The sequence below is a fragment of the Galendromus occidentalis genome, unplaced genomic scaffold (assembly GCF_000255335.2).
Source record: "Galendromus occidentalis unplaced genomic scaffold, Mocc_1.1 scf7180000077476, whole genome shotgun sequence".
Taxonomy (NCBI): domain Eukaryota; kingdom Metazoa; phylum Arthropoda; class Arachnida; order Mesostigmata; family Phytoseiidae; genus Galendromus; species Galendromus occidentalis.
The window spans coordinates 249,678-264,030 of record NW_003805464.1 but is presented as its reverse complement, the minus strand read 5'-3'; the positions used below and the strand labels follow the sequence as shown (position 1 = coordinate 264,030).

Genomic DNA, 14,353 nt, shown 5'->3' with positions numbered 1-14,353 from the left:
CCTGAATGATCGCAAATCTCGCACTCTTCTCGACTAACTGCGGGCTCGACTAACTGCGGGCTCAACTAACTGTTTCACGAATGTGATCGGAGCCGACATTAGTTCCGCAACATTCTCGAGATGATAATTGATAATACATTCGAGGCTTCAATATCCTCTCTCCAATGGAGTCCGGGCCAGGAACATCGTCTTTTTGGAATTCTACTTCCACTGAACGACGATGGGCTCGTTTTGGGACAATGATCGACATTTCTAGTGGTGTTCCAAAACTGGTCTCACCGTGAAAAATTCCGGACCACTTATGGAACACGAGTTTATATGACCTCGAATGAGGTTTTTCGATTCCGAATTTCCCAATTTTTCGAGTCTTTCCGAGTTAGACTCAGGAACAGACTCGTTTGTCACCATATGAGAATCGGTTTGGAAAGCCCAGCCTCGAAACAATTATGGATAAGCTTAGGAAAATACTTCGTCTTCCTCTAATTTCGGCATCAGGAGCATAGATCTTCTCCGATCTTGCGCGAGAATGGCTAAATCGTTGTTTTTCAACTGGAAAACGGTAGCCTGGGTCTCGAACAAAATATTGTACCACTTGAAACCCATAAGATCGCTTTTTTTGCTTCGGGACTGTCGAAAGAACACCAGGTGTTCCATAACTGGTACGTGTTCCATAACTGGTACTTTTCCCCTAGTCTCCATCGACCCCGATATTGGATACGAGTTCCTTGCATCACAACCTAGAATTTTCCTGTGCGAAATGTCCAAAAGAAAACGAATTTTGCGGCTCCTGGCGCAAACTCCGTTCGCCACGAAGTTCATTCGAGATGTCGGGAGCATTTACAAGAATTCCTTCGCTCCGTTTTGGAGAGACGGATTGTTGGTGTCACGAAAGAGGCCGCTACGAAGTCGGCTCAGAGGAAGGCTCGTCAGTTTTCGTTTTTCACATCAAGCAAAGTCACTCCGATTCTACTCTAAGCTTGAGGTGCAAGTCTTACTCAAGAAAGAAGAATTCCATACGATGCCCCGTCACCGCGAGAATCACATCGTCAGGTAGCATCTTGAACGTTTTTGGTATACACAATCACTTGCCAGACTCCCGAGGTTATGCCAAGGAGTATCGTGCAACGAAAGATGCCATGATAAGAGACATACGGGAGAATCCTCGCAAACTACCGATGGATGTTGTGATCGATCGTCGGCGGGGTCTGCCAATCCGACCAGCTTCGCAAATTATCCCACAAAAGCAGCTGCGATATTTGCGACATCACGCGAGCTTGATGAGGCCGAAGACGGTTGGAAGCTTGGCGGAGCTTCACGGCAAGATAAACTCGGATGCTATTCTCGACTACACGGTTAGTCGAGACAACGAGCGACTGCGAAGCTTTTTCGAGCCGCAAGCGAACACCCTCCTTCTGACGACTGATAGGCTGCTTGGTTCATTGAACAATATATCTTCGCTGCACGCCGATGCAACGTACAAGACGGCACCTCGTGAGATATGCAAGCAAATCTTCACTTTGCATGCCAATTGGCAGGGCCACGTAGGCATCATCGCGTGTGCCCTCATGAATGAAAGCAACGCAGACGCATATGCGTGGGTCTTGAGATGTTTAAAGGAGAAGGCATCGACCCTGGAGGTTCCATCGTATATGGGCGATTGGGATCTTGCGATACGTGCTGCCGTCCACTCAGAATTTCCGCAGGCTACGCTCCACGGCTGTTGGTTTCATTACTCACAGTGCCTGGTAAGGAGAGCCGGAGGGATGGGCTTGGCGACCGCCATCCGACGTCCCGGTCTCGTCCTCTCGAGGTTCCTGTCTTTTTTGGCGTTGCCTCTTCTCCCAGCGCCCCTAATCGTGAGTACTTTCGAGTACTTCTCCGAACAAGCGCGGTTGTCCCATGCTGGATTTTCGAAGTTTCTCAAGTATGTGGAGTCCCATTGGCTCAACACGGTTGGTCCCGGCAACCTCTCGGTCCATGGGTTGGTCCAGAGGACCAACAATGACGTCGAAAGTCACAACGCCAAGCTGTTGCGCCAGGCCCGCCGCTCGCATGGGACCGTCTGGAACATCATTTCCGTTCTCATGGGTTTGCTGCAGGATGCAGCCGTCGATCGAGTTAGTCATGAGATTGGTGATACGAATCTGCTGTCCAAACCGAGTCGCGCTACCAAAGACAACAGGATGATCCTCGAACACTCCTGGGGACTCCTGGATAGCGGTGAAATCGACGGAATTGAATTCATAAACCGGGTGAAATACAAAGTGGGTAGGAGGAACCACTGGCGAAACCTAACGACGGTGGATGCTGCGTTGCCAAGGGATCCGATCCTCCAGCGTTGGGTAGATGAAATGAACGCCCGAAACTCGATGAACCGGCTCACGGAAACCACGGACACCGCCGGCGGGGAACTCGTGGTTGACCATGGCTCCGACGAAATCGAATCAAGTAGTGACGATGAACCGGTCTTGGCACGCACGGCTTCCGCGGGTGATCTCGACGCGAGTACTCTGGACACTTCGTCCGAAGTCCTGCTCGAACAAGATGATCGAGAGCGAGCCGATGCCGGCGCAGTCGTAGCGCAGTCATTCTTTGAACCCCTTCATGGACTTCCTGCATGCGATGAAAACTCCAATCTCTATGGGGACCACTCGTACGCTAGCGATTTGCCTTTAGCACAGACCTTAGAATGTCGTCGAGTCAAGTTCGAATCAAGCCGCAAGAATGAATCGCTCCTGGCACTTGCGGCATCCGAGGGCGATCCCCGCGCGAGAATCTTGGTCACAGCGCCTGGGCGCCTGCTCGCATACGACCATCTAGGGCGAGCCGACGCCGCAGGATCGTCGTCTCCACCTAATTCTGATACTCCTATTCAAGATAGAAACTTCAAGATCTTCGAGGACCACTCGTACGCTTGCAATTCGTTTAGAGCACAGACCTCGGAATGGCGACGAGTCGAGTTCGAATCAAGCTGCAAGAATGAACCGTCATCCCTTCTACCTCCGTCAGAAATTCCCCGAGACGATGAAAATTCGAACTTCCTAAAAGATCACTCGTATGCTTCTGCAGGGTTCCCGTCCAATCTAAGGAACTTGTGTTGGCTCCAAGTCGAGAATTCGAATCCTCAGATACCAGCGATGAGCAATCAGATGGGCCGAGTGATAAGAGAAGCTCTCGGGAAAGAAGCGGACGTGGTCCTTGTTCGAACGGACAACCTCTCAGTGCGTCGTTCCGACCTGGAAACACTCCGCAATCAAAACTGGCTGAACGACACCATAATGAACGCCTACCTGAATCTCATCAGCAAGCGAAGCAAGATACATGAAGGTTTGCCGAAGGTGCACGTCATGAACACCTTCTTTCTGCTGTGCCTCGAAAAAGGCTACGACAACGTTCGAGGATGGACGGGGACGGCAGATATATTCGCTCAAGATATCCTGCTCGTCCCCGTCTACAGGGATTTCCACTGGTGCATGGCAATCATTCATGTGCGGAAAAGACTCATCGTTTACGCCGATTCACTCGGGGGCAGAAATGATGAGTGCTTCCGAGCTCTGATTGATTACTTGAGCCAAGAAATGGCGAGCAAACACAAGCGTGAACTCGTACAGAACGAATGGAACTTCAAGTACGTAGATCATCTCCCGAAGCAAGCGAATGGATCTGACTGCGGAGTCTTCGCACTGAAGTTCGCAGACTATGCCGCCCGGAACTCAAGAGTCAATTTCAGCCAGAGAGATATGGCATATTTCCGTCAGCGAATAACTTACGAAATTCTTCAGGAGGCTATCCTACCGACCGGGTACGGAGAAAATTATTGAGCACGACGATAGAATTTCATCACCACCGCTATTCTCTCACCGACTCACGTAGGCCTTCGGACAATGACAGACTGTTGACATGAATAAAACTCTTCCAATCATTATCTAAAATATCATATCGCCGAATTTTCCTTGAGCTCTCGTTGAAAACGCTCACTCGGTGCACGTGCACGATGAAATGTCGTCTATCCTTATTTACAAAATATTCCTTCGGAAATTTCACTCAATTCTCAGCAGCAATATGCCGCCGTCGCGCCGCCAGTCGCCGGCTCTTCTCACGGCTGACTTAGCGGGCGCAGTGCGTGCACCGTCTGAGCGCCCGCTCAGAAGAGAGAGATAAACATTCATCCATCAATGTTTACATCAGGGTGCAACCACCGAGAGCCGTCCGTAAGTGGTGCTTCTTCTCCGTTCTCAAAGGGGAAAATCACGAAATTCTGACCAAGTGCTTGTTCTGAAGCGCCTCCGATCTCTGTTTCCAGAGAGTGGGCGGTGGAGTGTCTGTCGACATGGAGAGCAATCGCGATGATGCTCTGCAAGCAATCATTGTCGCTAAGAAGGCCCTTGCGGAAGGCAACATAGACAAAGCGAAGAAATTCTTGAATAAATCATTGAGGATATGTCCGACAGATCAGGCTAAAGGTGAGGACTCTGCATAGTCATAAAATTCTGTTCAGGGCTCTCGGTGCTAGTCGACTGCTCTGATCCAGGCGAGCACGGTTTGCTGGAATCATCTGTGCTACGTAGCACTCGTACGTCGACCATTATGCTGTATACTCGATTGATCCACCTCAAGAGGTGACAGGATTCCCCAGCTCTCCATATGAACAAACTAGCTGGGGGATGGCCGATCCGGAGAAACGGCAATCTCGTGAGCGGGGGTTCCATTGCATCAGGCTGCGGACGTCATTCGTTAGGACGCAACATCCCGATCTAAGAATCGGCTGACTTCGCCGGAAGAGCCGGAAAGAGCGTTTCCGGCAGAAGTGCTACCAGTTCTTCGCGATATCTCAATCCGCTAATCCAGTGCGGCCCTGGATGATCGATTCTTGTTGTCGGAGAGACATCTGGACTCTGGGCCACAACTCCGATTGCTCGACGCCGCTATCGCAGGACTCGTGCAGCTCGTTCATTCATCCATCGAGATGTAGAGCGTAATTTGATAGTTCGCTCATGATTTCCACGGATCGAAGGGGCGACGGCTCGAACAATCAGACTCTCGATCGAATCCTGAGCCCGTAGCTCGCGCGTGAATACTGCAAGATCGAAGCGACTGCATGGAGTGAAACACGTTGGCTTGTGATCGCTGCTTTTCGCAGTCGTTCATTTGCTATCCTACTGAACGAGCCACGCTCGCATCACGCGACTTCTCCTCGGAATGAGCAACCATTTAATTTTCGCTTCCTTCCTCGCAGAGTTACTGGACTCAATAGAATCCGGAGCTTCCGGAAGCTCACGGAGTGCGCCAGGGTCTCCGAAGAAGCAAAATGGAGACGTCCGGAACCGGAAACGAGTTCCGTCGCCCGACCGAACCCCCGAATGCAGTCCCGAACATTTGGAGGTTGTGAAAAGAATATCCAAATGTAAAAACTATTACGAAGTGCTCGAGGTCGATAAGGAGAACTTTAACGAGAACGAGCTCAAAAAAAAGTACCGAAAACTCGCGCTTCTAGTAAGTGGAATCGATTCACCCTGGATATCTTCCGGACTAATCTGTGTCGCCCTTTGGTATGCTGGGATCTCATCCGGTCGAGAGTTGGGTCTAAGCATGAATTTTCCTCTCAAGGTCCATCCTGACAAAAACCTCGCTCCGGGCGCAGCGGACGCTTTCAAGAAAGTCGGAAACGCTTATGGGGTGTTGTCAGACCATCAGAAAAAGGCGGAGTATGACATAAATATGAACAGACCAGTCGAGAGCGGACGATCGAGGAGCCACAACGAGTATGCGCATTTTGAAACGAGCGCCGATATAACACCCGATGAACTGTTCAATGTTTTCTTCAACAATACCTTCGGTGAGTTTCGACGATCGTGCCAGGGGAGGTTGTCGACTCGAGACTCCTTTACGGTGCCAAAGTCTGGACGTTCTCAACTCGACAGTGCAAGACCTACCGCGTCGGATCGTTCTTGCTCTTCATGATTCTTGATTGACAAGGTGGCATAGTATTATAGCTGCCTCTCTCCTACCTGGAAATCCTGATTATTCGCACGGCTCAGTGGAACGAACCGAATTCCAGGCGGCGGAACGTTTACCTTTGACAGCCAACGCCGACGGAGACAGGCGTACCATCGACAACATTTCCAGACCCATGAGCAGTCGGACGGGAGTCAGAGCTCAGTGCTGCTGCAGATGCTCCCGATCCTTGTCCTCGTCGGGGTGTCGGTTCTGTCTTCGTTTTTTGCGCAGGACCCCCCTTATTCGATGCTACGTACCACGTAAGTACACCTGACTAAGCATGAGTTCGACGTCGATCTTCCGAGTCGACGGCCGAGTCTTTCGGGAACTCATTCCGCGCGTGTCTGACTCGATGAGCTTATGCTAAAGGAGCGTAATTTCGACGAGTCCCTCCCCGATCAAGTGGACCATTTGACTGACCTCCTTCTCTCTTCTCCGCAGCAAATACCCTGTACCAATGCAGACGACGAGACTGAATGTTCCCTTCTTTGTCCAAGAGAGTTTCCATCGAGATTTCAACAGGCATGCCATCAGTCGGATACAAGAGCAAATTGAAGCGGATTACATAGTGAGCTTACGTCATAATTGTATACGGGAACGACAAAGTAGAGATTCGCTCCTATGGCGAGCACGGCACACAGGAAATCACGATTGGGAGACCAAAGCCCACAAGCTCGGCGTGCCCAGCTGTGATCGCCTGAATGAAATTCACGGACAAGCCTAAGAAGAAGTGACTCAAATTTATTATCTAGAAAGAAGAAAGACATTCGAGCCGACGCTCGGAGCTGTGAACACCGAATCGGAGTCCTCATTGCGATCATTTGAAGGGACAGACTTGCTTGCGAACACAAGAATGCATTCCTGTCCTCTTGTCTGAAGAAGTGGAAGCGTGGAGTTCCTGTCGAAGCATCTTCCGTTTGAACGGTATCTACTAGGGAAAACGATGGTGATTATTGTTAAGACGAGTGCACTTTTTTTCTGTACGATTATATAAATGAAGATTATTTTATCCCTGTCTTAGTAAGTACGGTCAGTTTTGTGATGTAGCTCCAACGGCATGGTCTTGATGATAGAACCGTTGACTCTCGTTTACTCGGAAACATAACTTCTGTTTTGAGTTGGCGCTCTGCTGATTCACTTCGAAAAAGCTCTGCACCTACGACCGCTCACCGACCACGATTCACGATGAGGACCCGGTGCTTGCCGTCCGGCAGATGTAAATGGGAGGCTGCAGCTCTCTTTTTGCTCGGGGGGTTGTTCGATTTAGTTATGATTTGTAAATAGTTCGGATTTCTATCGAGACGAGACTGAGAAGGCTTAGGACTGAACTTGGCGCTGAAATAAAGGAATGAAGATGACGATGAAAGATCTTAGACGAAGACTCGATCATATTTCCTCGTTTTGAACGATCCCCCCGAGAGATGATAATGTGATTCTACGCATTTCTTCGGAAATTTCCCTGGTGACCATGGCTGTTGAACAGGACTCTAGCATCAATGTCCGGGAAACTCTAAGAATTATTTATTTTCAATGAAGACTTGGAGGTTTCTCATACACACCCCGGACTCTTTGCTATCCTGAGAGAGCTTCATCGATCATAAGGGATCCCGCTTCCCAGTTTTCGCTTTTCTTGCTCGGAAAGCCTCCCAACAGTCAAATGGAGCTAAAACGTTCCCGAACACAATGAAATCACCTTCGAGAGACGTGAAAATCAACTTCGACACGCTTCAGGCGTTTCCTTTCATCGAGATGATGCCAACTCTCCGCCTGCGCTGGGGCTCATGCCCGAGCTGAAGGGGTTCATGCCCGAGCTGAAGCACTATAGCACGGCGTGGGCAGAGGCGACGCAGATGTCAGCACTGAATTTCGGCTATCGCCAGTTTTTTGAGACATACCGAAGACGAGTCCCCTCAAGTCCTCATTCTTCATTCTGCTCACTTGCCCTGAGCCGGTTAGAACATCGATACGGAGTACGAATGTACGATTGATCCTTCGATGAGGAGTATCGATTTCCGTTCGACCGAGGCGGATTTCTAAAAACCAAGGAAAGGCGCCGAATTTCTCTGAGATGTCAGAGGGAAATGGTTTTATTCGTGCATCAATGAGAGCTTTGGCTTTTCTCTACATCGAAATTCCGATACGTCGGCATTAGTCTAGTCCATCTCTCTTACTATCAGTCTCTATTCGTGGAGAAATGCTGCCTCAGCTGATGAAGCACCTCCGACTCACTTCTTCTTCTGCACGATGAGTGGACCCACATTTTCCCCTGGAAATGATGGTACAGAAGAGCCAGTTATTGACCTCGTCACGGCTGTCTCGAAATCGCTGGGAGCTGCATGATCGATACCGATGAACGCCGCATGTATTTCCGACGAGTCTTCATGGGATACTTTCGATACATTTACACACGCGACACACATACACACCAAGCATTCAACTCAAGTGACCGGTCGCCCAGACAGATTATTTTAGATTCTACTTCGGGTAAATTAGTGCGTTCTGGCTGAGTTAGGTGCGTCGGAGTCATCGACTGCCTTACCAGACTCTTGGTTGAACTTGGTGTGAGTGCCGTCGCAATATGGGAATTTCGAACTTCTCCAGCACCTGCAGAATACGGCTTTGTCCCCGATGTCTTCGATATCGACCGTGTTGACGACCTTGGCTTTCGACTTATCGATTCCCGGGTTGACCTTGCATTTGCAACTGGCGCATTTTCCGCCGCAACCCCCTCTCTTCCACAACCAATACATAGCCCCAGCTATCAGGGCAGTTGCAGTTGCGATGTAGACGGGGTTATGGAAGGGACACTTGCCTGGAATTCAAGATCGAGCGTAAAGACCGAGAGCGCCTCTAACACTGGAATCGAGCCGGATACCGCGAGCTCTGAGGAAGAAATCCATCAGACGATAATTCGATGGAACCATGTCCACGGTGGAGACGGAATCGTGGAGCTTCCGATCGCTTCTCAGAAGAATTCTGTTCCCACTTCGTAGTTCCGAATACAATGACATTTCTCACTAACGATTTCTCCCAAGAGGTTAGTCACTCACTCCACATTTCTAATAGAGCATCCATTACTCCACTGCAACGACCGCAGGAGAAATCAAACCGAATAAGCTCACGGGGCGAAAGTCTAGGATATTGACAGTCGGTATTGACAAGGCTTCTGGTGTCTATCGGCCGCCCCTGGTAAATCTTTGCCCGATTATTATCGCTTGTCCAGCGCATGCGCCGTGTTCTTGACACACTGCCCAGGAGCAACTAAAGAGCGTGAAAAGTGGCGAGGAAAAGTTTGTAAACAACGAATCCCGGTCGGACCGTCGAATGCGCCAGCTCGGACCCTACGGGAGACTTCTACCATCTAGAAGAGGAGACTCAGGTTCAGAGGGGGAGAGAAGAGCAGTGTTTGTCGCAGCCTCTGCGTCACGTTAGGAGAGTATCCAATCGGTCGGCAAGGACGTAGATGCACTATTTGCTTCTCACGAGCTGTCACCAGGGGCGTATCCGGCTTGTCAGAAGGGGATAGAGCCCTCTTTCCACGAAATATTTCGTCGCTAGTGCTGGAGCCAGGAGTTGACCATCACTCCGAGCCCCCAGTCCCGCCCAAAATGAGATCCGACCCCCAGGAGAACAGATCCAGATACGGCGACTCTCACCTACGCCTTAACGAAACGTTGGCTCTCCCCTACCCGCGTTTGGAATTGAGGAAACCTCAATGATGATACTTTTGGGAAGCCGATACGACGGAGAAAATGGCGAATCGAGATCACTTAGGGCAGAGGGGGAGACTCATGTCAGGACAGATCGATACCCACAGAGAAATTCCCGCCAGAAAACCGCCACCCATTTTCGACCCGAAGACGCAGAAAACCCACCTCCTCGCGGGGGTCGGCATCGCCAAGTAAAGAGCGGGAGTGCCGAAATACTTTCGCCGATGTTCGATCGGCGCCGCTGTTCCCGAATCGCATCGTTTGCAAGCTATAGTCTTCGGAGCTTTCTTGAGGAAGGAAGAGACAATGACCGAATCCGTGTGGAAATCGGGCCGGAAAGGCGACGAGTTTGGTTTATTGCAAGTTTCCACATACGTGTGCATCGGGGCTGGGGGGAGTACAAATACATCCTCCAAGGTGGAGTCGTCGTATTTACAAGGCATGCGTATGACGCTGCAGCTTCGTGGGACTCCGAAAAATCCCGTCCTCTATCCTGGCCGCTACCTATGAAGCACTTAAAGCTGAATTTGGCTTCTCGGCGTTTTGAAGAGTTTCTTCGCTGTATCAAAGATTCAAGGTGTGATGCGATCAGCTTGATCAAATCGGGAAGTGAGTGCCCAGATGATCATACGCAGTCTCTGAGATTACCGGAATCTCCAAAAGTTCCTAGATGATATTATGAGATATAGATTGCACCTTCGTTAGGAGTGACCACCATCCTATCGATTGAATTAGCTGAGTCGTCAGTTCGGTCGAGAAATCGGCTCTCTCAGCTAGTCGTGTGCATATCGTCTTTGTACCTCCTCGATGAGAGATCAAATGATTCAACACAAAGTCAGCTCAGCGGTGAGAACTAATCACGAAGATCGAGCCGGGGAGCGTCCTCGAAATGAGTCGGGCGGCCGAGCTCCTCATTCATCCGTAGAATAGACAAACTGATGAGTGCCCATTTAAAAAAATCACAGGTTACACAAATTGCTGTACCAGTCTTCGGTGAGTAAATCGAGGACTTGATATCAGGGAATCCCGGGTGGCATGTGTGAAAAGGAGTATAAGAGAGGCGAGCCTCCGGCGCGTGATCCTGCGAGTTTGCGCCAGACCCCGCTCTGGGGGCATCTCAGATGAGAACCCCTCTCCTGGAGTCCCCAAGAATATAATCTCGCGTAGAGTGGGAATCGTCGATGGAATAAATTATCGGTGAGCCGGAGAAGCGAGGCGGCAGAGCAAAATAAGCTTTTTCGTGATAAAATGGAATGTTTCGGTAGAACAAATTTCTTTTTCGGCATTCCGCGTTCCGTCCATAATGTAAGCAGCTTCGCATGGGTCAGAAGCCATCCAAGCTCTCACAAAGACATCCTCGAGCTAAAACAACAAAGGCCAACGAATCCTATTCTCGGTCAACCGACGAAGTCTGTTCCACGGGAGAGGAGCCGAGATGAGCAGTAAAACGAGAAGAAACTATCGCTCGGCATGGCGAGAAGTCCCGGGAAGCCTCCCCGAGGAGAACAAGCACCCAAGCTTCCATTCCAAAACTTCGACCGACGCTGCTTATGACGTCGCTGTACCTCGGAAGCAAAGCGGGGACTCTGCAATGAGACCGAGCGATTGCTGCCTGAATCCGAGGACCGAGCACGGAAGTACTCCTGCCCACTATTCGAAACTATTCTAGCACAACACATATATCACTTTTGCTGGCAAGCAGCATGCGAAAATCACCACTCGAACTTCTCGTCAGCTTGTTCGGTGGCTCTTGCCGGGACTATACGAAACGAACATCCTAATGAAGCTCGTTTCACTGCTGAGATTTCCTGCGGTCACAGATCTGAGCGGTTTTCTCAGTCAGATTGCCAAGCACTTCGAGATTTGTCTTTCCGAACGAAGACTCGCAGCAGCCTCCTGATGCCTCCTCCTTTCTTCCGTCTGGTTTCTGTTACGCATTGCACTTCGCTGTTTTCCGACTTTTCGGACTTTGGTAAATATCACGAGTTCGTTTGCACGGCAACGTTCTTCACCGGGTTCCGCTCCGGCACCACGGGCGTCTTCTTGCTCGAGATCTCCAGTTGGAGTTTCCTTATCGTGGCATCGCGATCCTTGAGCTCCTCGTTCAGTAGAACGATCTGTCGCCGAAGATCGTCATCGCCGCTCTCGTCAACGCAATGTTCGAGAGTCGTTCTTAAAATAAGCAGTTGCTCCTTGATCCTGGCAAGTTCATGGTACATGAGCATGCTCCTATTCATTCCCAGGTTCAAGTTCACGCTGCATCGGCTCGTTTCTGAGTCCAAACTGTTCTTCGACGATGCCATCAGACTGGGCTGATCTACGAAGTCGTCATCGATCAGTCCCTCAACCCGTTCCAGAATGTCCGAATTCAAGCTCGCAGAACTATGGTGAGACAAAGGTGTTTTCGACGGACTTTTCATCGGGCTGGCTCTTGTTGGTGAGGCGGTGACATTGGCCTCGACTTGACGCTCGGGAATTCTCACGGGACTCCTCTGACGTTGGAGGTAGAGATCCCGACTGAAGAAACGCTCTGTTTTTACAGGACTCCAGGCTCTGACAGCGCTTGCTTGATGCCGTACAGGGCTCAGGCAGCGTTTGCCTTGTGTGTTACTTTCGTTGTTGTTGTCGACGGTGACAGCCTTCAGTGGACTCGACTGTCTCTTCGAGGGACTACCGTCCCTCCGGTTCGCCGCTAGCTCCCCCCGATTCGCCTCGGATCTCGGACAGCACAGAGGACTCTGATATCCTGGCACTACCACATCATTGGCCGGCGGTACCGCAGGCGCGGGTCGGACAACTTTCACTGGCATTTTCGGTGTGCAAGGTTTCAAGTTGTCCAGCGTAGTGGGCCGAATAGCCCTCGGGGTTCCTGATTTGCCTCGCTCAGAATTAGCATTATTGTCTACTGTTTGCTGTCCGGTAGGGTTTTGATTGCTCAGCAAAGCCGCAGTTGGAGACTTCAAAAACTCGAGAACAGATGTTATCGTCTCTTGGTCGTTTTTGATGTCTGATGGATGGAAAAATGTTCTAGCAGGCACAGAACTGACCGTCGCCGCCGCGGTGGCGTCTGACCTATTGGCGTTAGAGTCGTGCGTCGTTAGGTCTCCATCCGTGGCCGTACTATTTCGAACCTCCACCTTGGGGAACATGGGCTCGAGTCTACGGTACGACAATATACCTCGTCGCGTCGCGTAGCTCTGAGGCTGACTATGGAGAACCTTGACTTGGAAGGCTTGTGCATAATCACTCGTTAGTCGAGGTCGATTGTTGAGGTTCAGATCGCACTTGAGAGTTTGCGGCAGCTGAGGGGTGTCGAACAGACTCTTCTTCGTCGACGACATCTTGCCGGAGTCTTTCCCTCGTTCGAGAGTCGAACGATTCGTCAACGATGGGAAGTCGGGATGGTTCTCACTGGTCCACGTCGAATCCGAGTAACGGCTCGCCGAAGTGTCCAGGGGGCTTTTGCCGGTCACATATCCGCTGGATGATGCCGCCACCGCCACGCAACAATCCGTAGGGATGGTGTCCGACGCGCAGCCTGGCGACTCCAGCTCAGACGGTGATTGGGGAACGGAATTCGTGGACAGAGGGGCCACTCGGTTCTTGCTGTGTTGCTGCGGCGTACTGTGACGGCTATTGCACGAATAGCATGTGCCCATCAAGACGACCGCACAGTCGCCCACATCCGAACACCGACGGACACCAATGGCGGCTCCCTCGCTTCCCTCAACTGCCACCCTACGGACATGCGCAAACGTTCGAGACGGTAAGCGTTACCAGTTCATGTAAATTCGGTCTCGGAGCTTTCCGCAGATCGAATTCTCTTGGAACGTGGATCAAGAATCCAGATCTGACGCTGTCAAGAGCGAAGGTGTTCCCGCGAGCGATTTCTCAAGGCGAAGGGAAAACATGTGAACCATTCGGGCTCATTACAGAGCTCTTCTCAGGTTAAGCATCGTCTAACGGAAGAATTGAGATCCATGGCTTACCCGTCATGTCGGCTCTTGGTAGGAGTGTATCACGCGCTTGATACGGCAATTAGAGAACCGAAAACCGTCGCTCGACACGTCACAAAACGTGGAACACTGATTGCCGATAAATGCGCACCGACCGTCCTTCACTGGAGCGCCGCTTCATCCAAACTGACGGAATGGTTCCGTCGAATACGAAAAGTCCGAGTCCGAGGCCAGCAGCGCCAAAAGAACCGGCCCCCCCTAATAGAATCTCGAGCTTTCTCAAATATTTCTTTACTTTCCCTTCTTTCGATGCTGACGAAGCCATTTCTGTGGCCACGGGACTCGATGAACCGTATTCCCAACCATGGCTGGATGCGGGACCGTCTCGTTAACTCCGAGGCTTCGCAAGAAATCCCTCCATAGGCGCTTCGTCCGAATGGAAGGATTATACCGGTGGAGTTGAAAACGCAGACTGCAGCATTCCCAATGCGGTACAATGCGACTCTGCCCGCTTCTTCAACGATAAATGGAAGCTTCCTCGGTCTGACGATGACGAATAATCCGGCGCGTCCGACCTCCAAAGTCCCGCGCATGAGAACTGACGAAAGACCTGCGGCTCCGGCGTTCTTTCCTGTTCCATGGTGAAGCGAGGGCCCCGACGAACCTCCATCCTTCTTCATCCTTCGATGA

The 14,353-nt window shown here is 50.9% G+C and overlaps 2 protein-coding genes across 5 annotated transcripts; one reads left to right on the top strand and one right to left on the bottom strand.

The window, feature by feature from the left end:
• The first annotated feature begins 4,184 nt into the window (after window positions 1-4,184).
• Window positions 4,185-7,366, top strand: LOC100897989 (dnaJ homolog subfamily B member 14). The gene is made up of 6 exons (XM_003745000.2): window positions 4,185-4,211; window positions 4,304-4,463; window positions 5,237-5,493; window positions 5,608-5,836; window positions 6,059-6,257; window positions 6,439-7,366. Exons 2-6 carry the CDS (start codon window positions 4,331-4,333, stop codon window positions 6,719-6,721), a joined length of 1,101 nt encoding a protein of 366 aa, XP_003745048.2. The 5' UTR covers window positions 4,185-4,211; window positions 4,304-4,330; the 3' UTR covers window positions 6,722-7,366.
• Window positions 7,367-8,065: 699 nt separating this feature from the next.
• On the bottom strand, window positions 8,066-13,859 carry Cisd2 (CDGSH iron sulfur domain 2). 4 transcript variants are annotated; one of them, XM_003744961.2, is made up of 3 exons: window positions 13,697-13,859; window positions 8,537-8,809; window positions 8,066-8,263 (listed from the first exon to the last, which is right to left on the bottom strand). In XM_003744961.2, exons 1-3 carry the CDS (start codon window positions 13,701-13,703, stop codon window positions 8,223-8,225), a joined length of 321 nt encoding a protein of 106 aa, XP_003745009.1. In that variant the 5' UTR covers window positions 13,704-13,859; the 3' UTR covers window positions 8,066-8,222. The 4 variants fall into 4 exon arrangements, with proteins under 4 accessions (XP_003745009.1, XP_003745010.1, XP_018495715.1 ...); XM_003744962.2 differs by lacking the exon at window positions 13,697-13,859 and adding an exon at window positions 9,048-9,167; XM_018640199.1 differs by lacking the exon at window positions 8,066-8,263 and having other exon boundaries at window positions 8,341-8,809.
• Between the last annotated feature and the right edge of the window lie 494 nt (window positions 13,860-14,353).